Source organism: Aethalodelphis obliquidens, unplaced genomic scaffold, assembly GCF_003676395.1.
Source record: "Aethalodelphis obliquidens isolate GAN/ISIS:26980383/991018 unplaced genomic scaffold, ASM367639v1 scaffold40, whole genome shotgun sequence".
Taxonomy (NCBI): Eukaryota; Metazoa; Chordata; class Mammalia; order Artiodactyla; family Delphinidae; genus Aethalodelphis; species Aethalodelphis obliquidens.
This window is the reverse complement of record NW_020837984.1, coordinates 7,637,669-7,663,009: the sequence shown is the minus strand read 5'-3', so window position 1 is coordinate 7,663,009 and position 25,341 is coordinate 7,637,669. Positions and strand designations below refer to the sequence as shown.

Genomic DNA, 25,341 nt, shown 5'->3' with positions numbered 1-25,341 from the left:
AAAAAAAAAAAAAAAAAAATATATATATATATATATATATATTTTTTATCAGGAATTCAGGGGCCTTTAAACTGGGGCTTAACAGGTGGAGCTTTGTTCAAATTTTGCATTTGGCTGGGTGCCCTACAGAAAATACATCTAAAACACTTGAAAATATCTTTAGAAATGCAGGTGATGCTTTTCAAGCCAGACGCAGAAAGTACAAGAGCAATCTGAAACACTTGATTTTTTTCTCAAAGTCACCCATCTTGATCTGGTCATACTGAGCAATGATAAGACTAAATTCCTGTACTTAAATATCTGAGTCAAGAGTTAGAACCTGCTTCTTAGCAGAGTTCAGATACATCATGGGATAGAGCCAGAAAATGGTTATCAGGTGAATAAGCAGGTGCATCATTATTAAGAATATGTACTTTGTGATCACAGTGAGTATGGCAGTGTACTAAATTCAAGGGTTTAAGTAACTATTCCAAATTAGAAAAGAAAGCAAAGGTAAAATATTCAAATATTCTTTCCAAGTACAAAAGCTAAACATTCATAAAATCCTAAGAAGAGACCTTTGAGAGGCCACCCTCTCCAAACTAACAACAAAAAAAAACCTAGCTAGCTTTTTTTTTTTTTTTTTTCCTAGCTAGCTTTTAATGACTTCTAGGGAAGGACATCTTACATGTTCCTAAGGAACTCCTTTCCCAGGTAACCACTCTGACATTCTTCAGGAAACTCTTACTTGTCAAACCTAAATCTTTAATGGTTTAGCTTAAACTTGTTTCCCAACAGGGTCAGAGAGTATAATTGATTATTATTTTATATAAAATTTGAAGGCTGTTATTAAGCAAATGTTTGGTTTCTCCATCTACATACTATTAAATAACCTCTCTGTGTGTACTGTCCATTTAAATGACTTCCTTATCTAGGTCCAGAAGCATACCCTGACCAATTCTTTGGCAAAACAATACTACAGTGACAAAATGCTAAAGATAGAAAATAAAAAGGACTATGACTTAATAAATACCTAAATAGAACCATTTAGAATAAACTGAACATAAGAAAAAATAGAAATCTTATAGCCTATCTTCTGTATTATTTCCCATGCGGTTTCCATAAAGCTTTATCCCCAAATTATTGGTCATATTTAGCATCAGAATACAACTTTGGCAAATTCTAACATGTTGTGGCCTCTTAAAAATTCTAAAGTTGGGGGATGGAGGATGAGAGTGCGAAAGGATGCCTTAGGATCCTGCTAACCAATACTGATTCAGAAGGCCACATACAGGTGACCAGCTTTCATAAGGCTATTCCAATTCTTCTTTTGGCTTCATTTATTGACACAAAGGGACTCTTGGCTGAGCACAAACTTTTAGCCATGAAGCCTATCCCTCTGTTTGGGCTGTCCTTTCCTAAACTTAAATTAACCCTCTGAGCTGCAGCTCTGCCACTCTGTGTCTTCTGGAGAGAGAAAGAGAATGTATGGCAAAGGTCAAAATTGGCAATAGTGTCCTGAAGATCAATTACATAATAAATAAGATACCCAAAGGCTTTGAACATTGCCCACAAGAAAAGTTTAAAACAGCTTCATGAGTAAATCTGTGTTCGCCGCTCAATCCCATACTTTCTGCAGCTTTCTCAGAATTATACCAATACTGCTCCTAACTCTTTCAGGAGACCTCAAAATAGCTTCTCTTGGCAAAGAATCCTCCAAGTTACTTCATAAGGGACCACTTATCCAAAATTAAAATGTTATAGTTCCCTGAAAACTGTGCTGATTATTCTCTACTTGTCTTTTCATAGCCATTCTCCACCTTTCTCTGCCTTGTTCCAGGTCCTATAAGATTGTCACTCCTTTGTTCTCTGGCTTACAGTTGGGTTCTGACAAGAGAAGACAGAGGTCAGGACATTTATTCTTTTACCCCCAACTCCTTCTCCTCTGCCATTTCCAGTATTTTCTATGTAAGGGTATCATTTCTTTATTTCCTACTTTACTTCTGGCCTCAATCACTATTTCAGTATAAACAGGAGTTTCTTCAGACTGTGAAAGTACATAATCACCAAATACAAACTCCAAAGATGAGCACAGCAAGAATTTTTATCATGACTAAGTTGGCAGAAAGGCTGCCCTCTAAGTGATAAATATGATAGTATGAACCAGAACCAGTATTTAATTTTTTCTATCATTTGATATTAAAATTATAACAGCATTTTGATATTAAAAAAGAAGAAAAAGAATAATAGTAACAACAACCGTGTGAGATGACATTTCATGAAGAATTTGCATCAAGGGTCTTGATACCAGACACATGGCCTCATCTCTACAACCTGTTCTTATACCCTATATCTAAAGCAATGGATAGCTTATGCTGTAGCTTAAAACAATACTTTCCAAAAGAAAACTTGTGATTTATAATGTTTTTTAATCTTTCAACGAATATTTTTAGCAATACATAATTACAACCAATGGTCCTTACTCAGGCCATTTTTAATCCTGAGGAAATCCTCATTTCAAATATAATAGCTGACAAGTCCTACATCTACTGTGTAAAAAGCATGATAAAGCAATTTTCCAAAAGGGAAAAAAAAATTATACTGTAAATCACGAAGCAAATTATGCTACTGAAGATCAGAAAATACTAAAATCAGACTCTTTTGGAAGCTACGACTGAAACTTAATGACCAAGCAACTAAATTAAAATGATTCACCCCAAAACTCAACAGATGTCCATAATGTGCTAAGACCATATGTGGGACTAAGACATGGTACTTTCAGAGCTGGAGCAGCTTCTAGAGGAAGTATTTATCCATATTCCTGCAATCTCCTAGAAGAAGAGAGAGTATTACCAGTGTAGTATAAAAGCATTAACCATCACTGGATAACAATTACTGAGTTTTCTGGTGATGTCATTCAGGCATTTCAAAACACTTTTGTGAGGACAACCTGACAACAGGAGTTTAAAGTGCTTAAAAAAATTAAAAAGTCCCGACTCTCACAAATTCTTATTACATTAAAAGATAAACTTTATGAGAAAACATGAATTTTTAATCAGCTAACTAGAAACTCAAGGGAGAAAACAGACATTAGGTATCAGGGAGTTTCAGATCTACCACAGATATAAGTTACTGCTAAACAAATCTGAGGCACCGAACTTCAACTTTCCAAGTGGCGCACACAGGTTTTATATAAAGTGGCAAAAATTTTAAATAAAATAACATCAGATCTTCATTATTCAGAAACCTATTATCTGGGTCTCTGCTGCTTGACTTCCTCCTCCTTTTTGGTCCATCTTTTAAGTATTTCTACAAGATGGGAAAAGGAAGTGAAATTTAAACTGGTTAGTATGACTAAATCACAGCAGCTCTGCAAAAAGTTTTATAGAAAAGGAAATTAGAGGAACTTTAACTGTGACTTCACATAACTACTTTTGAAAATCATACCCATATGGTAGCAATTTAAGCCAGAAAGTTCTTCTTATCCCAAATATTTCCCTTCCTTTAGTAACCAGGACTACTGTTCTCAGCCTAGATAATGTCTTTAAAACAGAAATACTCCCAGGAGAGGTAATACAAAAAAGTCATTAACAGCTTTCTACAACTTAAATCAAGAGATTTATTTTCCTCCAGAAAGGATGAACCCAAGTAGCCTGCCCTAAATCATAGGGTACCTACTATTAAGAGGGACTGGGGGAAATGGGATGAATAGGTAGGGCATAAAACATAAAAGTAGGAAAATACCAAAGGCAAATCCTTCTCCTTATCACATAACCCATATCAGATGCACAGATCCATAGATGAAGTATCTTAAGCTAGTCAGATCCCAGATCCATACTCTCCGTGCCTTTCTAATCACCTGATCACCCGGGTCACTAGGCACCAGGAAAACCTAGCGAACCTTATAAAGGGGCATTAGCAAGACAATCTCAATGAAATCCAAAGGCTGAATTCACACACACACAAACACACACACATCCTTCTACTGGGGTGCTTTCATTTTCATCTGCAGGCTCAGGGCCTGTGACCCAACAAGGCAATGAGATCCCAAGAACACTGTCCACTCAAAGTTGTTTGAATTTCTAAGAAGAGAGAAAGTGGGAATAGGCCAAGAACAGGACCCTGAGATTCTTTTGGTTGAATATTTCTTAGCTGGAAAAAATCTAGAGCTATGACCTAGAAGAAAACTGGACATGCCTGTCCTGCCAATGTGTGGTCAAAAGGAAAATGTATTTTGGCCCAGGCAACCTGACTTGTTTCTGAAAGGGAGAAAATAGTTTTGACCTTGCAAGAATGAGTGGTTCTTTCATTGGCCAAATTCTGTACTGCTAAACCAAGACTATCACTATTCTTCTTCCTCCAAAGATTTCAAAGCAGGCTGACACATATCTGCTCCTCTTCAGTGTTTACCACTCAAACCAAAAGAAACCCAGAGACTAGCCCCACTTACATGAAGCCCAGAATTCCCAGCTCTTTGATTCAATCCATTGCCCACTAACACCTACATCTGACCCTCAATATGGACACTTTCAAACCTGATTAGTGTAGATTTAACAGAGTAGAATGGGAACTAATTAGAAATACCCGATTTTGTACTGATTTATATAAGCATCAAGACTTACACATTTAGTATTTTAGAAATACCCAAAAAGGAAAATAAAATGGAGCCAAGTTATGTAAACACTAAAAGCTCAATACAATTAGATCATTGGCTGATTTCTACAAAATATTGTGCTCTACTTCATTTTACAACTTTTCATTTTCAGCTGGATTTAATATTCAGCTGTTAAGATTTTCTGTATTTTGAAAAACTGTGGCTGAAAAATATGTGGGTAAAAAACTAGTTTTAGGTGCTGTGGTTTGATCTTTAGGAAATAATACAGAATTTTGGCTAAGTAGAACTAGTTTCCACGTGACAATGGACAAAGAATCAGAGCAACAACTGCTAGACAGCTGAAAAGGCAAATCACGCTGAAGGAAGGAGAAATTTCACTTAAATTTTAGAGAAACCAAATGACAAAACTCTTTAGCACATGAGAAGGAGTGTTGCTAATTTTAGTTTGAAGTTCACATTGGGGCCCCTCATCATTCCTGATGAGGTACATTCCAGAGCAAACTCATTTGCAAACAACTTTGACAAACAAACTAAAATATATTTACATGAAAGGAACAGAGAAGATTAAAAAACAAAAACAAACAAAAAACCCCACCTTATCCAGAGTAGCTCATTTAGGCAATACCATTAGTTAGGCAGGAACAAAGTATGCAATGGTACTTGCTTTCTAAGGGGTTCTTGATAACCTAGAGATTAAAATGGGGGAAACACCTTAATATGTCCAATAAAAAGACAAGAGTGTGGCAATGAATCACAAAATCCTTGGCAGGGGAAGAAGACAACTAGAGGACGTCTAATTAGAGGCCAATGCCATTGCTCTGCCAATAGCACCATCTATCTATTCCCAGCTTTCTCAATGTGGTTCCTTTTAAGTCATTCATGATAGTACAATTAAGCAGAAATAGGCATAGTCATAAAGCAGCATTTCCCTTGGCCCTTCTTTATGTAAGGAGGGCAAAGGCTGAAATGACTAAGGATAAGAGGACTTTTGAATTCAGAAAACGCTGATTTAGGGAGAAGAAGTTTTGGATGAATTTTTTTTTTTTTTTTTTGGCAATGTTGTGGAGAATGGGGATTAATTTTGTCGGATTTCCAACTAACTCCAAATACAGTAACACTCTGAGGCACTGGACGTTGGAACCTTCATTTTAACATTTGAATTTGTGGGGGACACAATTCAGTTCATAATAATCCCCAGTGCTTGGAGTGTACTTTGTTATCAGGCATCCCCTAAGTGCGGTTATGATGATGATGATGATGATCTCACACGAGTCTAGGTTTGCTGTTCATATCGTACAGAAAAGAATTTCTAATAATCCAGAAACAAGAAACACACACACACACACACAAGCTATCTGCTGACTGCTCAGATCTGCCAGCCCAGTTTGGCAGAAGCCATATCTGGCCTCATCCTTACTGAACTCGACTTTGAAATGTCATTTAATCAATAGGGGCTGCCAGGAAGGGGGTTGGAAAATGGCACAAAAGAAATCTTTCCTAATCCTCACTCCTAGATCCTATTAAGTACCTTGCTTGCCACGCTGTATCCCAAAGTCCAGCTCTGAAGACTGACTCAGAATCTGGCGTAACATTCTGTAAGAGAATATGGGGATGAGGGAAGAAGAAAGGATTTGTGGTCACTGCATGAAGTTAGTCACTAGCCTCTCTAGCTCAAATAGCTTACTGAAAACTTCTGGAGGTGGCAGAAAGAGAGGAGATTGCATCTTTATTGTCTAGGGTTGAATTCTGGCATCACATAGGTTGCTGGGGCCTTTGTTCATACACAATAATCATCCGTCATATTAACATGGTGTTTTACAGTTTAGAAAGCCCTTTCACATGCATGACCTACCTCATCTGATTCTTAGAACGACCCTGTAACTAAGTAGAGACCAAGCCAAAGGTAAGGTACTTCGAACAACTGTAGAAGTAACAGACTTTGTCCATCTGACCCAAAATCACATCTTTTTAGCTATATTCAGCAGGAAGGCTTCGTCAGATAATGCAATGGATTTTATGGGTTTTGATATACTTCTGATCCAATTTATGGAGGAAAAGAAAGTAAGGCCTCATTTGCTTAATATTGCCCACAGTTCTAGAAACTAGGATTAAAAGTTCAGCCCTTTGCAAAAGACAGAACAGGTAGTCAGGTCCTAACTGGCGAAGAAAGAGAATTTCTTACTTTGTCACCATTCATTCAGCAGGCTTTGGAAGTAGTGGAGGGAATAGAAGAGATTGAGGGGGATACAAGGATCATCTCTGAACCCTGGGGGAAAATGAAACACCTAAAAAATGAAATGTCTCAATTAAAAAGAAGTCAGCCTGGAAGGCAGGAGTAGGAGAGATTATGGGAAAAGTGTGATAAATCTGAAGACATTAGCAAATGTAAGCGGATACTGATATTACACTAATGATAATAATATTAATAGCAATGATAACTAACAATGGCTAACATTTATCAAAGATATAAAAATGCCAGGTATAACACTAAGTGCTTTACATGTATTATTTCACATTGGTGAGGAGAACTTTATCCCATTTTACAGATAAGGAAAGATGAGCAACTTGTTTAAGGCCACACAGGTAATAAGTGGCAGAGCCAGTTTTAAACCCAGGTCTGTCTGGCTTCAGAGTCCAAGCACTTAACCATTGCACAATCCTGACTCACATTCATATATAATAACATAAACACCATTATTTATAGTCACTAAGTACCCACATGTGAAAGTTAGTCTATGATCTATGATTAAGTTAACTTTAACAGACTCAAAGGAAAGCTGAGTGTTGATAGTACGATAACCCAAAGTTACTATGCAGAGACATATTATAAAGAGACTGAGTTCTTATTCTGAAGCAAGATGGCCTTTTAGTCCCTCTCTCTTTCTGTGTGTGTGTGTCAGCAGGGGGAGGGAGGGAGGATTCAACAGTATATATAGTTACTTGTCCCGATCACCAGAAGTGGGAGGTGACATTTGCTTTTGTTGTTCTATTGACTAATGTGTGGACCTCCTTGACTGAGACTCCTTCTCCCAGATCACAGCCAGTAGAACCAAAATACCTGCTTAACCCTGGAGTTCTTTCCATCTATAATCAGAAGGAATTCCCAGTTCTGCCTTGTTATCTAACCCAGGAACACCAAATTATTCATCTTGAAAAAAATCACATCAGCATTTAAAAGCCCTTTCGGAAAACAAAAAGATAAATATGATCATTTTGCAATATATAAAAATAACAAATCATTATGTTGTACATCTGAAACTGATATAATGTTATATGTCATATCTCAATTTTTTTAAAAAGGAAAGCGAATGAAAAAGTATTGGGAAAAAGAGAAAAATATATTAAATTATGAGTTTAAACCTTTAACATCCTTCATATTTTGCCCACATCTGTTCTCTGGCCAAGGCAAGGGTAAACAGGACTGGGTGGGCTGAAGGAAAAGCGTGCCCCTGATAATGCCCGAAACAGCATAGTTCACTCATATGTAATCAAGGCTTGACTAAAAACCACCTAAAACTGAGAGAATGTAGACGGCATATACACTGTTTAAGATAAAAATAAACGAACATAAATAATTAGTAAAAATAGTGTTTACTCTACTTTGTAGTTTATTCTTTTGTTAAAAAGAACATATTTAGCACTCTATCCAAGATTATGTCAGTAAGTCAGAAATATGAACTATCTAAGAGGGGCCAAAGAAATGGGACAAAAATATCAGCGAAAACAATGAACTATTTTGAAGAAAAGAGAGGTATGTCCCCAAAGGAGATATAAGAAAAACATCTTGACAGTATGACTTATGTTTCCTCTTCAAAATAACAGTCTATGTTTACCTCCTCAACTTGGTTTGGCAAGTTCTTTGCCAATGAAGGAAGCATGAATAGAATATGGTCCTCATCTCCTGGCCCCAGTTGTGTTTTGAAGGTTTCTGAAGAATTTTAGCCACATTTATAGAATATAAGGCATTTAAAAATTTTCATTACATCATTTCAAGTATACAAAAAAATGACAAAAATATGACTCTCCTATACTCTTTCCCCACATTCACCATTTATTCAATTATTTATACTTTGCCACATTTTCTTTGTCATTCCCTCTCTCTCACAACCACGTGAGAGTAAATAGGGAATGTCATGCCCTTTTATCCTAAAAATTTTAGTGTATATTTCCTAAAGACAAGACATTTTCGTATATAGTCATGGTTATATAATATTGATAAACACTACTATCTAACCCAGTCTACATTCAAATTTTATCAAATACCTCAGTAATGTCCTTTATGAAGTTTTTTTTTCCTGCTTCCAAATCAAACCCACAATCACACATTGATTGCATTTAGATGTCATGCATCTTTAGTCTCCTTTAATCTAGAATAGTTTCTCAGTCAACCTGTCTTGTGTTTCTTGATCTTGACACTTTTGAAGAATATGTTAGTTATTTTACAGAATGTTAACTTGGGTTTGTCTGATGTTTCCTCATAATGAGATTCTATATACGTGCAAATGCCTATCTATTCCCTAGTTCCTACCCCCAGTGATTAGTGAACATGGGTTCTGAAGTCATACAAGCCTAAATCCAAACCTAAATTAAAACTTCACTATTTCTAGCTGTGTGGCTGGCTAAGTTTTAAATTCCTAATCTGTAAAATGATGATTTTTAACAGATTTAAGGGATAGGGTTGCTGTGAAGAATTAATGAGATAATGCATCCAAGGCAACTTACCACAGATGGGGTGGGGTAAACTGTATCTTACATTCTCTGATTTTACCACAGTATCTCATACCCCAGCAACATTAAAATAATATTGGTTGATTAAGCAGCATCTCTATTGACTCCAGGTTAGAGCTGCCAAGAATGTGAACTTGTTTAGGGGAGTGCTAATGAATACCGTGACTAAAAGCAGGGTCAGGAGCTCAGGTGCAAAGCCTATCCCTTCCTGTCAACTCATTACTGTCAGTTCTAAGAAAAAAGAGAACAGCCAAATCAAGCAATTTTCTTATAGTCAAATTTTAATCTTCAACAATAACACTGAAAAATCTGGAAGCCCACAGTTAACATACCATTCTTACTTCACTTCCGTAATTCCCTTGCCCATAGCAAGAGGACAAGGGAGCTTGTGTGCAGAGCATTTCCAATCTATTGTTTTAGTACAATAATCTCATTCTCCCCACCTTCTCTTAGAAGACACCGATAAAATTATTCTATTTATGTTAAATCACTCTATGTCAGAGATTAAAACAAAACAACAAAAAAAGATTATAGTAGCTGAACCAATTCTTCAAAGTACAGAAATACAAATCCACTTTTGAGATTTGGAATCGAATTTAATTGGTATTTTTCTATGTTACTATCTCAAATATTTCACCATTTTTCTGTTTTTCCCCCTATGTCAATTAGAACTTCAAATGAAAGTCAAATGATCCCTAGGGGGAAGAAAAATAAAATGAAACAAACAAGTAAATTTCTGTGCCCCACATTTCAACCTGTGAGGAGGGGCCTCTAGCAAAGCAAATGGAAAATTAGGTTCTCATTATTGTGCCGAAATGAGGGTTTACATCTGTAGTATGAAAAGATAAAATAAAATTTTATTTTATTTATCTATTTTCTTTTGACGGTACCGCATGGCATGTGGGATCTTAGCTCCCCGACCAGGGATCAAATCCACGGCCCCTGCAGTGGAAGCGTGAAGTCTAACCACTGGACCGCCAGGGAAGTCTCAAAAGAAAATTTTAATGCGAAGTCTTTATTTTCATCAATGAAGAGTAAAAATATATAGTATGAACTTTAAGACAGAACTTCCAGTAATTCTGTCATTTATAGGACAGAGGCCCTAAGTCTGAGTCTGCCTTCAAGAAATACTTAGATTAAAATGAACTGTTTTAGAAATGGGAATTCTCAACCGGAGTTAAGTCTAAACATATGACAATGATGATGCTATACCCTGAAGGTCACTATTAACCTCTGTTCTTTAGGACCTAATGGCTCATAATTGGAAATTTCCAGAAAGTAATATATACTTTTGCAAACATCTTTAAATTTAGGGAGAAAAGTACTTCTCAGCCACTCCACTGCATCACCCATTAAGACCTTACTCAGTATTATGTTTAAAAGTTCAGTATATTTAAAACATTTTGAAAGTTAAGGTTAGAAAAGAATATGTAAATGCATGTAAATTCCACTATTTTATACTGTTTCCCTCTCCCTCTATAGGAAGATCAAGAAATGAGACTTCTCCATCATCATACATGGAATCCAAAGCAATATCATGAAGGGGAAAAAATCATTGGTTTGAGAGTTAAGACAATTCAGATTTAGATATGGCTCCACTATTAAAAGCTGTGTAACATTGGGAAAGTCATCTAATTTTCTTAAGTTTTGGTTTCCAAATCTAGAAAATGGAAAAATAGTATTAATCTTATAGGACTGTTATAAAGATTAAATAAGATAGCACATATGCAAGTACCCAGCACTGTCTTGTGTGAAACAGACTCTCAATAAATGTTAGCCTCTCTTCCTACCCTGTTACACACATCCTGTCCCCTGACACTTCAAAAGGAGTTCTCCTGAACACTTTAACTACAGCTCTGTTTTCTTCAGAACAGGCACTTGGCTCTTAATAGTGACAAACAGTCACGTGAAAGACTCCTGGGACCTAACATTGTCCTGGTGAAACAAAAAAGAGCTCACATTGGGAAACAGCACCAACTGCTTCAGGCTATGACAAGCCCAAAGTACAGTGTTACTTAACATCCTGAGAGCTCTGTGCTCTTTCAACATACTTTTTTTCTCCCTGCAAGGATCAGGCACACTATTTGCCCTCTCTTCCCTTCTTAATAGTAGTCTTTATTAAACAAGACCACCCAATGGATTCAAATACTAGGAATTAGAAAAGGCTAGGCTCAACCATGAAGAAACTGGCGAAGTCTCAGGACTAAACAGTAAGCCCTTCTTAACCTTTCAGAATCTGGATTTTTGTGCTTTCTGTTCTTGGAAACAGCAGACTTGCTGATGCTCTGTTACAAACATGTCTGTGTATTTCCCTCGCCTGCATTATCACAAAACTCTTACCATGTAGAAGACCTCTTGCTGAAGTCCAGAATCTTAGACTCTGCTTGTAATCCAATAAAGCAATGCTTCCCAACCTCTCCCACTTCATGGTATAGACAGACAACACAGGACACTTCAGAACTGAAGGGGCTTGAAAGTATTGATGGCTACAAAGGATCAAATACAAGCAGCATTGAGAGAAAAGGTATACAAAGAAAAACCCATTTGCCATGTGACTCAGAGACTTTTATCACATAAACATAATTGTTTCAACTCCAAGCTGCTCTAGGTCAATGTCCACACTCCTTCACAGGGCTGACCACCCATGTCAGACCTAAAGGAAAAAGTGGATTTCAGAAAGACAACCAACATTTGACTGGGGGCAGCAGGTTCTCAATGTAAAGACATTAAAACACTAAGTCAGTGAATTAGGCATGAGATACTTATTGACTGTCTTATATCTGCTAGGTATAGTTCTAAACACTGAGGATTCAGTGGTAAGCAAGATGGAGTCTCTGCCCTTGAGAAGCTAACATTCTAACAGGAAAAAAAGGCCATAAATTAAAACAATTTAAAAGGCAATTTCACTAGATCATGTAGATCAATATTTTTGATCTATAGTAGACATGTAGATCAAGACTTCTGACATTCAGGAATTCCCTGGGGGTCTAGTGGTTAGGACTCTGTGCTCTCACTAACAAGGACCTGGGTTCAATCCCTGGTCAGGGAACTAAGATCCTACGAGCCGTGTGGTATGGTCAAAAAAAAGAAAAAGACTTTTGATGTTCTGAGAAAACCGTTAGCCACTTTCCAGGTAGTTTACTCAAGGAGGTAAAGAAGACTGAATAAATTATAAGAGGCTGTCTCAGTAAAATTCATTTCTCACATCACTGTCTCCTTGCTACGGACTTAGCGTCATTGCCCCGTCCTTTGGTAACACATACAAAAGCAGGATGAGATCATTCATAGGAAGATAATGAAGACCCAGACAGCATAAAATTACAGAGCACAAGACCAGAAATCTCAAGATCTAGGATCTACTTCCAATTCTATCACTTAATATTCATGTGAACTTAGGTAATTCAGTTAAACTCCCGGAGCCTGACGTTCTTCATCCATTGTATCCCACTTTGTAGGGGTTTTAGGAAATTTAAATGAGGCAACATAATAAAAGAACTTATTTAAAACATTGGACAAATACCAACTATTATTGCCTAATCAAAATGTTTATAGGAAGGCAGATGAGAAAAGGGACAGTAACTACACTTAAGGCCAAAATGAATCCCTACCTCCGGTATATTAGCTGTTTTGAAAGCTTTGCTTCCATTCTATTGTCCCAAAGGGCTCACCCTTTGGAGCAAATGGATCCTAAAAGTGATGTCAAGTCTCAGACAGCCTTCTTCTTTTTTTTTTAAATAAAAAGTTTATTTATTTTTGCTGTGTTGGGTCTTCGTTTCTGTGCGAGGGCTTTCTCTAGTTGTGGCAAGCGGGGGCCGCTCTTCATCGCGGCCTCTCTTTTTGCGGAGCACATGCTCCAGACACGCAGGCTCAGTAGTTGTGGCTCATGGGCCTAGTTGCTCCGTGGCATATGGGATCCTCCCAGACCAGGGCTCAAACCCGTGTTCCCTGCATTAGCAGGCAGATTCTCAACCACTGCGCCACCAGGGAAGCCCCCTCAGACAGCCTTCTTAGTGATTACTCCCTATTCTGAGCTAAGGTCAGAACATTACTTTCTGAAAGGTATTTCATTTCTTGGTAAATTTCCCATGATTAAATATCCTTACTTTCTGAGTTATTTTCGCTGATTATTGTCAATTAGGAGGTAGGAGGTAAATATGAAGTGACCTTCCTAGCTGTTAAGACAGAGACTATCAAAGACCTTGATAATCTCTCCTTTCTTCTTAGAAGACTATCCTTTCATTTTCCTTGGGTATCTCCATAGCCATCATCTTAAATTCAATTGCCTATGGGGCAGAGGGCCAAGTAGAGACCCAAAGCAGGCTGGGGCAATATGGGGAGAGAGTAAGGAGTGGTGGGATTAAAGTGGTGAATACAAGTATCATTTAAAGGGATAATAATTTCTCAGCTCCAACCTCTTATTTGTAGAAAAGTGGGCCCGGTGTTGACCAATCTTTGTTATTTCAAAATTTCTAGAAACTTCATTTTTGTGTGACACCCCTGAAATTTTTATTTGCAAAATGCTCAGTCACCTAGGATAACTATAAATTCACAGTGCATATGCCTTCTGTCAATGAAAAGAGAAGTCATTTATTTTTAAAGTATTTATTGATGCTGATATATAATTTATATTATTTTGATTTGAGGAAGTAAATATTATGCTGGGCCTTGCAAGCTAGAGATAGGAGAGAGGATATTTAAGGCTAGGCAAACGTTATGTGCAAAGACACTGAGGGAGAAATATGCCTGGCATGTTGTGGGGAGGAAGGAGAATGGATAGACTTGCTTAGCTAAAAAAGAGAATTCCTTTAGAGAAGGAATGGAATGCAGATGGGAAAAAATTGTGAGAGACCTTGAATTCTAGAGTAAAGAGTTAAGATTTTAATAGATAACCTTTAAAAGATAAAGGCCATGATAAGGAGGGGAAATCATTGCATTTTGTATCTTGCCAAGAGTTATATGTTGCTATTCTTCACATCTTTTTCAAATTAGAGGATAAGGCTGAATGCTGACCCATAAAACTTGGAGTTCTGAAAAATTCCCAAATGAATGCCAGTTTAACCAACCACACTATAAGTCAATTCTGTTGGCACTGTGGTGGTCAGGGCTTTCAAAGCAAAACTTAAATGATCTCTAAAGGGCTATTTCTTTCTGATCAATAAAAACATTTAGAATTTAAAACTCAAAGAAAGGGTTACTGGACAGTTTGGCAACATTGTCAGGTTAAGCATCAGACAGACTGCCTGTCAACTGGCAAGAAGCTGGATAGGGAAGGCTGGACTCATAAAATTCTTCCACCAGGGGCAGTAGCCCCTGAATGCACCACTATTCACCTACATTCAAAATGTAGAGAATGCCTCTGGCAGCTCATGTTTCAACCAGAGAGCCATTTCTCTTTTCTTCTGCAACAAATGACTATGGGGCTCTCAGTCTAACTGATATTCTCAGTAAAGTTCCTAGAGACAAATGACCAAAAGAATAGAGCTATGGACTTTCACCATGACCTGTTACACTAAAATACCAAACTAAATGGGCTTTGTTCTTTTAGACAAAACATCTTAGGAAGCAGAGTAAAAAGATCATATATACATAACTAAGGAACTTAAACTTTATCACAAAGGTAATACAGAAACCATTAATGATTTTTGGCCCGATAAATATCATTATCAGGAGATTTTAAGGAACACTAACCTGGTGGTACTATTCAAGAAAGACCAAAGATAGGGAGACTAACTTAGGCAAATGCACAGAGTTGGGAATGAGCATGGTAGGTCTGTAGGACAGTGAGGAGGCCAGGCTGGGCCTTTCAGGGCTTATGAAACCATCAGGAACCGTTATTATTCTCGCTCACATACATGCAAACTCGCACACAGACACATGTGCACCCCCCAACCACCCCCCCAACACCTTAGTTCTAGTCTCTTCTTCCCAGAAAACCAATTCTGCAATATACACATGATCCACATAATTACTAGTCTAATGCAAGCTCTATGTGACCTCTCAGCTACAATGCTCATCACCATCTGGCAGCTTCCCTACATCAATAAGTTGAAAATCCTGAAAAGAATCTATCTCAACCCAAAACCATAGGCTCTGCCTGAGCAGAGCCGGTTACACCAAACCATGTCACAAATACCTGTTTAGACTATGGATGAGCAATCATTGTTCAGGGTTCCCTCTGATCTAATTAACTGGGGATCAGTGGGTAGGGATAAAAAGCTGGCATGGTTTACTACTCACATAGCAAGGACTATAGGGAAAGGAGTTTCTCTTAGGTCAGTTGGCAGGGTAGCACAGGCAATGATAGACATTTTTTGCTATAGCTTGGGAAGAGCAGAAAATAAGCTACCCTAGGGAGAGCACAGAGAACTTTTAAAGCCAAGTGATGTGATAGTCATTTAAGATTAGCAAACATGTAAGATTAACTGGTACCCGATGGAAATAAATTGTTCATTTGACTAAATATGATGCCTGTGTATACCCTGATTTAAGCAAACTACCATATATGTAAAAAAAACTTAGTTTCACACAAGTGGAAAATGATGGTTCATTTTCTAAAGTTTTTTAAATTAGCATTTAAATATAATGCCCTAATGCTGAAAAATTATTAAAATTTTAAAAATTTGATTTTTATGATTTTCTAAGAACTTATATATTATTTAGCATGAATAACATTCACTTCAAAATTATATCTAAGTTTAATAAGTTCTATTTAGGTTTAATATTTATATATTGCTATGTAATTTGGAACCTAAAATATTCAATACAAACCCTAAACAAAATTAGCATAGGCAAGGAATGTGATAAGACAAGCAAGGATTTAAATAGACATTTAAACTCAAAGCAAGCAATTTAGCCCAGACTCTGACAATCATATAGAAATAGATTTTCTGTATTTCTTAGTATTTTGTACAATTCTTAATCTGCTATACTGTATATATTTGCTTTCTTTACATGACTGTTTCCTGAAACTAGAAAACAAACTACGTTTGTTTACAGCTGTATCTCTAGCACCTAGAATTGTGCCTGACACAGAGCAGGCACTTCTAAATTATAAAGAGCAGCTGGTGGGAAGGCTAGAAGAATGGAACAAACTAAGGGAAGTTTTGAATTCTGTCAGCCTTTATTAATGTCCTACAACAGTTTCATAGGAAAGAATACAGGTAGAACACATACTTAAAATTTTTAAATGTTTAGAATAGTTTACTACAGACAATAGAAGAATCCATTTCTATCTACATTGCTGATTTCAGGAAACACATCCAAAGATAGCAACTTTTTCCTGAGTTTTTACCACCTATGAAACAAAACTATTCTTTCTAGTCATTTTTTTAGTTGTAGTAGGAAGATGAATCAATTCATGAAACTGACTTGCTCAATCAATTATAAAATTCCAGTAAAAGTTGAAAGCTAAGACTACTACTACATGCAAAGTTATTAAGGTGTGACTGTGTTCTATATAGTCTCCACTGACAACAAGTCATGATCGTACGAAAGAAATGTATATACACAATGAACTACAATTCAAAATAAAATGTCAAGGATGTAAAAGAAAAAGGTTTAGCCCAGGTATTATGAATGTATATACAAGAGGGATATTAAATCTGACTGGAATAATTAAAGAGATTCATGAAGAAAATGGCATGTGTTTAGGATTTCTACAGGAAGAAACAGGGATATTTCGAAGTAGAAGGAACAGCAAAAGTACAAAAATAGTGCAGAGTTTCTGTATAAAGTTTTAAAGTCTAGTCTGATGGAAGAAGAGTCAGGATGGGATACAGCCATGATGAGATTTCACAGTAAGGCATTAGGACTCAATGCCTAATTCCATTAGGAATGAAAGCCATTCAAGAGGAGTGAAATGGTCAGGCGTATATTTCAGGAAGCAGTGTGAAATACTAGAGAGGCAAAAGATTAGAGATCAGGTGAAGAGGGCGTCATCTCAGGCAGTGCCCACGGGAATAAATGGATAGATGGGTACACAAAAAACTGTAGACATACAGGACTAGGTAACCAAATGGATTGGAGGTAAGGGAGAGAAAAGTAATGAAGATCACTAATACTTCCAGCCTGGTATGTAAGTAGGATGGTGATGCCATTAACTGAAACAGGAAATGAGTGACAGAAATATGTTTAAAGTAAGAATAATACACATTCATATGTAGAAATTTCTTTATTCAAAAGTTAATAATATTAATAATCTCCCCAAATAGGTTTTCAATGCTAGATATACTATCTAGCCCTGGAGAACGTTTAAGAACAAAATGTTATTCACACTGAAAACATTTAGGTGATAAATAATAAATGATAGTGTGTCCATTGTTCTTTGTAATGTCTTAAATAGTTTTGATAAGAGGGACCATCCTTAACTATTTATTAAGCATCCCAGAAATGTTTGGTTGAGTATGAAATGCACTAACCAGACCAGACTAAAATTTTCATTTCAGCCTTTTAGTTTTTGACTAGAAAAAATTTCAAACTACATTATAATAATCTTTATACCTCTGAAAAGAACAATTGTGGACTCAGAGTGGTCTAGAAAGACTAAGAAAGTTTTTACAATTCATCCCTACTTTTGCCTTTAGCTCCACGTGGAACAGCTCTCTAACCTTTTAAAGACATCTGTAAATTAGGGTAATAGTAATTGCCTTCCTACTTCAGAGAACATTTGAGAGTTATGAGATAATGTTCTTGTAGTTTTCTGAACTGCACAGATCAAAGGCCTTAATTATCAATGATCAGTGGGATTATTCTGATGTCATTTTTCCTACTTCAGGTTTGCCTAAAGTCTGTGCTTGGATAAGGCTATAAAAATTTTAAAAATACTTTAGATATAAGTTTTCGCTTATCTGATCTATTACAGATTTAGGCCAGTTACAACAATTATAGAGCCTATGCAGAACACTTAAAAGAATACTAGTCAGACAAGACATGCATATAAAAATAATGGCTGCCATCTAAAGAAAAGAAAACCATTTAGAAAACAACTGATAGTGGTATACTTTCAACTAGTTACAAAAAAGATAAAATGAGCCTTTCTGAGGTGTCATAAAACTGAATATTTTAATAATGAATTAGGAGGTCACTGCATAAGCTACCTGCTCTCCTGACTTATGACAATGGAAGTTGTGTTTAGAGCTGATCCTATAAAGAAAAACAAAACAAATCCAGAAACCATTCAAGTTTTAAATTTTGCTTTATTTAGGAGAGAATAAAGAGATATTTAATTAAATTTTAAAAGTCAGAATTTCAGTAGCCAATCAAACTGAATACTTTGAGGGCAATGTGTCCACTAATGAATGAACAACAGATAAGAATGGCTTCATGAAAACTAAAAACCTCTTTGTCTCCAGTACCTGGGACTATTCTGTCACTCCCTCCTTTTTGGCTGCACCTTTCCCTCCACAACACTCTACACCCTAAAAATCGTCCCTCATTCCTCCCTTTGAGAAAAATTTCTGTTTAAAAACTCACCTATGAACTTGACAAAAATATCCAGTCTAAATCTAATCAAATCTCTAGACTTAATTATCATTTTACAGGAACAAAAAGAACAAGGTAAATGACACATAAGGAAGTATCAACAGTAAGATATCTAGAAAGTGAGACATTCTACAAGAGCACTGGCTTAGGAAGGAAAAGGAAAGGAAAGGGAAGGGAAGGGAAGGGTAGAGAAGGGGAGAGGAGAGGAAATACAGCTTGCTAAGAGACAATTATTCCAACTACTAAAAAGAAATGATAATTATGTGATGTGATAGAGGTGCTAATTAGCGCTACAATGGGAATCATATTATAATATATAAACATAACAAATCAACATGTTATACCTGTAAATTTACATGTTATATGTCAATTATATGTCAATTTTTAAAATTCACTATTTCTTTTATAATATTAACTCTAACAAGTATACCTAACAAAGTTAAAAATTTTTGTAATTTTATTTTATTTTATTTATTTTTTTGCGGTACGCGGGCCTCTCACTGTTGTGGCCTCTCCCGTTGTGGACGCGCAGGCCCAGCGGCCATGGCTCACGGGCCCAGCCGCTCCGCTGCATGTGGGATCTTCCCGGACCGGGGCACGAACCCGTGTCCCCTGCATCGGCAGGCGGACTCTCAACCACTGAGCCACCAGGGAAGCCCCAAAATTTTGTAATTTTATTACAAAATTGGAACAATGGATATTTTTCCCATCTTAAACCAAATTAAATATGTATGGCTAGCTAGTGTTTAAACAACATGAAACTGAACTTGCCTCATACGAATTATTCTTAGCAAACAGTACATGCAAAATTATTTTTATTCTCCAAAGGTAAAAAAGATCTTAACTCTTCTTCTCACCCAGTAAACAGATGTTCCTCTATTTTCTGGCTTTTGATTTCTTATCTCCTTACTCCCTCTCTGGGTAAATGTGAACCAACTCATTGCCACGACAATCACCTCTGCAGATTACTTTCAGATTAATAATTTTGCCCTGAAACATCTCCTGAGCACAGTTCCTATATTTCCAACTATATGCTAGGCATTGCCACAAAGCCTTCGGGCTAGTGCCTTAAATCTAATATGTGCCCCCAAATGAATTCTGATGTCACAGAATCCTGGTTTGAAATCCTAATTCTACCACTTACTAGCTATGAGATTATGGGTAAATTACTTAAATTCTCCAAGCCTGTTTTCTCCCCTGTAATATGCAGATATGAGTAGTTCCTTCAGCAAAGGCTTGTTACTATGTCTAAATAAGATAATGCATGTAAAGACATAAGCACAATGCCTGACACACAGAAATTACTCAAAATACACTAGTCATTTTCTCTCTCAAATTTTCTCTTCACCCTGTTTTCTTTTATTTCTCCAAATAGCATCATTACCCTTCCAGTCCCAACCTCAAATTCCCATGGTCTCCTTTGACAACTTCCTTTTTCTTGTGGCTAACATCAAATTAGTTGTCAAATATTTCAATTCTGCCCCAAAAAATCCAATTGAAATCAACAAACATTTATGGAATGCCCACTACGCTTACAGGCAAATGTGTATGGGGTAAGAGTAAGACATAGAACCTGGGCTTCCCTGGTGGCGCAGTGGTTTAGAATCCACCTGCCAATGCAGGAGACATGGGTTCGCGTACTGGTCTGGGAAGATCCCACATGCCGCAGAGCAACTAAGCCCATGTGCCACAACTACTAAGCCTGCACTCTGGAGCCCGTGAGCCACAACTACTGAAGTCCGTGCGTCTAGAGCCCATGATCCACAACAAGAGAAGCCACCACAATGAGAAGCCTGCGCACCACAAGGAAGAGTAGCCCCCGCTCACCGCAACTAGAGAAAAGTCCGCATGCAGCAACAAAAATCCAATGCAGCCATAAATAAATAAATAAATTTATTTAAAAAGAAGACATAGAACCTGCCTTTAAGAATGGGCTAGGAGTCACAAGTATGAGGCCAGGTGAGCAGAACTATAACCAATAAAGAACAGGATATGAATTCTAGCTCTTCCATGTATTATGAAGCCTTGGGAAATTTATGTGGAAAATTCATTTAGCCAGTTTCATTTTGTTCAACTACAAAATGGGAGTTACAATGCTTACCTCACCTGATTATATCCAGAATTAACTGAGATGGCATAAACAAAGGGCTCTGGACTTTTTTTTCTTTTTAACTCAGAGATTCCTTAAAGATCAAGTTGCACAATGGAGGTAGGGGGATTGGGGAAGGGGGTAAGGATTGTGTTAAATTGTTGAGATTTCTAAACTGCTTTTTAAAGGAGACTGCAGCCAAATATTGCTATGTAGGAACACAGGCCAGTGATATGTATTTCTTAATTTTTTTTTTTTTTTGCGGTACGCGGGCCTCTCACTGTTGTGGCCTCTCCCGTTGCGGAGCACAGGCTCCAGACGCGCAGGCTCAGCGGCCATGGCTCACGGGCCCAGCCGCTCTGTAGCAGGTGGGATCTTCCCGGACCGGGGCACGAACCCGTGTCCCCGTGTCCCGTGCATCGGCAGGCGGACTCTCAACCACTGCGCCACCAGGGAAGCCCTGTATTTCTTAATTTTAAGATGAGTCAGAAAGTTCACATTAATGTGAACTCTCCAGTGTTTTTTTAAAACATTGGCATGTAATTTAAAAAAATTTTGAAGGATGCACCAATATAATATCTGCTAAAAACTGTAAGTCACCAATTTGCAATCTATGCCTTAATGGCTCAGAGGGAAGGGAGAAGCTGCATATTAGTTCCCTTGCTAGAAGATTCAAAGACTTGGTGAGAGTGGGGTGTAATGCTTTTGGTTTCATTACTTGGTTCTTAGTTTTCCTGTGCTGAGAAAATGATAAGAGACAAAATAGAGAAGACAAATTAGATACTATTGTTGATAGAAAATACCAGAAATAGACAGCAAAAGCCTTGAATACCATTTAACTCTCTGGATCAAGAGTGTTGTATAATACAGATTTTACAGGTCTTTGTGCCTGGTTCCTGAGACAGCATCTAGACCCTTGGGATTTCCCCACTGATAGGAATGTCTTGTTATTCAGGGTGGCCTCTGATAGTTTACACTGAAGAGGTGACTCACTGTGGGCCCCTAGATAGCTTATACTAAAAAGATGATTCAGGATGGGGTCAGACCAAGCAGGAAAGACCAACCATGTGATCAGAGGGTTGACTCTGAGCCACTTAATATCAACCCAACATCTGGTGAGGGCAGGAGGGCTGGCGATTGAGTTCAATTATGTGACCAATGATACAATCAATCATGGCTCAGTAATGTGACCCCAACAAAAACTCTGGACACAGAAGCTCAGTTGAGATTCCTGGTTGATGAATGTATCAGTGTGCTAGGAGGGAGATGAATTCAGATTCCAAGGGGAGAGGGCATGAAAGTTCTGTGTTTGGAACCCTCTTAGACTTTACCCTATGTATCTCTTCATTTGGCTGGTCCTGATTTGTATCCTTTATAATTAAATTGAAATCATAACTTTCCTGAGTTCTGTGAGTTGTTCTAGCTAATTATCAAACCTGAGGGGGGGCTGCAGGAAGCTTCTATATTTGCATCCAGTTGGTCAAAAGTGTGGATGTTCTGGGACACCCAAACTTGCAACCAGAGTCTGAAGTGAGGGCAGTCTGTTGGAGGACCATGCCTTTAACTGGGGGATCTGCACTAACTTTGGGTGGTTAACATCAGAATTGAATACTGCAGTATTATAAGAGTATATCCTTTAATTGTAAGATTTAACACTATTAACACATTTTGATAGATCTAAATTGCTGGTGCCAGAGAGAATTCTAGTCTCAGGAATAATCAGGAGCCTAAACTCAATTATAGCCTAAACTCAAGACCTTGTATTTCAGCCACAAGTGATAATATTAGCAAAGCAAGTACCAAATGTTACGTTAAGAAGACAAAGTCAAATTGGAAATTATCCCTTTCTTAAAACAAAATAGAAAACTGACATTTATTCCCCCTTGAAAACTTGTCATAAGTCTGCCAGAAAGAAGTGCAACCAGTGAGTTTGTCTTTCAGGCCCCAGCAATATGTATGATTATTTATTTTCATTCAACTTTAAATCTTTGCCTTTCCCACCACTCCCACCAGCCCCCTTCCCCTTCACAGGCAGGCCTCCCACCTGAGTTTCTACTCCTAACAAACACAACCTGAGCTCTAATTATTTTCTAAAGCCAAATAAGCTCCTTGGCCTTAATTGATGAAGGCTCACCTTCTATCGTATATCATTTACTATCAGATTGTTAAATTATTTTGCCTGTCTTGCTGAAAACCTTCCAATCTCCCATATCTGCCTCTGTTCTTGTTCTGCACAATCCAAAAATACACAGAGTTAATATCATGTTAATACCAGAAAAAGTAAAAATAAAGCCAGAATATAAAATATCTGTCCTGTGTTATGCAAAGCCATTTTTTTCCTAAATCCTAAGTATTACAGCTCTAAACAAAAACTTTAATAAAGTGGGACTGACTGATTTTGACAGTGGTTGTCCTATTTTCCAAAAATGTCTTTAGTATCCTTTCAAAGTTAATTAAATTTCATTTCTTAATGATTTAGTCATGTACTAAAGAATTAATACAACATGTATGTAGGGCTCTAAGAATAATAAATACACATGGTACCCAATGATGCAGCTGAAAAATTAACACAATGTCAACATATTTGAAACCGCTGTATCCCCCCTTCCCTATTGCATTCTCTAATCTTCCCCTTGGAGCTAACCACTATACTTGCACTAACTTCTGGGAGTCACTTTTAATTCCAAATGTTTCTTTGCTCCTATTTCTTAAAAAGACTACCCTTTCCCCATTAAATACCTTTGCATTTTTGCTGAAATCAATGGACATGTATATGGGAGTCTACTTCTGGTCTTTCTAATCTAGGACCACAAACTAAATGACTTCAATTTGATGTCTACATTATGATCAGTGTGTTTCATCATTAACTAGGATTTGAGACAGTAAGCAGCAAACTATAAATAGAATATGGGACTAAGAATCAATAGAAATTAATTCTAGTACAAGTCCTATCAACAATGAACTGAAGACTCCATGTGGCTTGGGGATAATGGTACCTATTACATGGGATTAGTGAAGGTCAAGTGAGAAAACAAACAGAAAAATGCCTTAAGTGGGCCACACAACTAAAATATTTTTTTCTAATTTTTCATTTAGGAGTCTAATTTTAAGTACTCATGAATTTCCATCCTTTTCTCCACAACTGAATATTAAAACTTGAACCTAGGACTTTAGCAATAACAAACAGCCTATCAAAACTGTATAAATTTGGTCTTGATTTGCATCCCTGATCAGTCACTATAGGAATGAAGCAACTGTAGTCAAAATTTCCCCTCACTGTCCTCTGAGAATTTAGGCATTTTCATAATCACTTTCATACAGATATTTTGCCCTCTTCTCCTCCCTCAAACTATAGTATAAGTATTGAAACGCTAAACAAAGATCACCTTAAGAGTTAGAGCACAACAACAGTAAAGAAAAAAGAGAGGGTGGGGTGGTGAGTTTTTTTCTACTCGTAGTTTCAGGAAGTAATTGTGAGATTAGAAATGATAATTCAGTGAATCCAGTTGTCCTCCCTCCAACTTTATCTTTCAAAAAACAATGGGGACAAGGCTTAGTAAATTCAAATTAAGTCTGAATAATGTCAGTTTCACTGCCTATAACCAGATAAAATTGAGTGGGAAATATCCTTGCTAATTCTGCTGTACTTCTAGAGTGGTAATTGGGAAGACCCAACCACCACACCAACCCACAGGGTTTGTCACATACTCCCTCCATAGTGACTAGCTATTTCCCATTCTTATTTCTCTTATTTTCTTTCACAGCTTTTCTAATTCTAATTTAATAATCAAACTGCATTACAGAATTTAAATCATCACAAAGAATTTTCCAGTTAAATAGTTTCTCCTCAATTATACAGAAACATCCAGGTTAATTTTTCCCTTGAGCTATAATCTATCAAAAGTTTTACTCAGGGGACTTTTATTAAAAACAAATTAACAGTTAAAATAAACATATCTTCATTACCTGAAAAATACTACTCTTGAAAGAGTATTTGAAATAAAAATAACAATTAAATTCCAGGTTCCTCTTAAAGTAAGTGCATACAAAATGTCACTATTGTAAATTTCTGGGTCATGGTAGCCTGGAGTGACATAATCAGTTTTGACTCATATATATACATATATTTTTTTAATTTTTAAAAAATTTATTTATTTTATTTTTGGCTGCACTGGGTCTTTGCTGCTGCGCAGGGGCTTTCTCTAGTTGCAGTGAGTAGGGGTGACTCTTCATTGCAGTCTGCGGACTTCTAATCGTGGTGGTTTCTCTTGTTGCGGAGCATGGGCTCTAGGCCCATGGGCTTCAGTAGTTGTGGCTCGAGGGCTCTAGAGCACAGACTCAGTAGTTGTGGCACACGGGTTTAGTTGTTCCACAGCATGGACCAGGGCTTGAACCTATGTCCCCTGCATTGGCAGATGGATTCTCAACCACTGTGCCACCAGGGAAGCCC

At 37.2% G+C, this 25,341-nt stretch overlaps 1 protein-coding gene across 5 annotated transcripts in view; it reads right to left on the bottom strand.

The window, feature by feature from the left end:
* The window catches only part of COMMD1 (copper metabolism domain containing 1), a 151,168-nt gene that overhangs the window by 2,663 nt on the left and 123,164 nt on the right, over positions 1–25,341 (bottom strand). For 3 of the 5 annotated variants that reach the window (XM_027131797.1, XM_027131800.1, XM_027131801.1), the window contains exon 3: positions 11,663–11,808. The exons of 1 other annotated variant lie outside the window; for it this stretch is intronic. In XM_027131797.1, coding sequence (XP_026987598.1) covers positions 11,663–11,808 — 146 coding nt within the window. Of the gene's footprint in view, positions 1–6,076; positions 6,188–11,662; positions 11,809–25,341 lie in introns of those variants that run through there. One more of the 5 variants, XM_027131799.1, reaches the window with a different exon arrangement.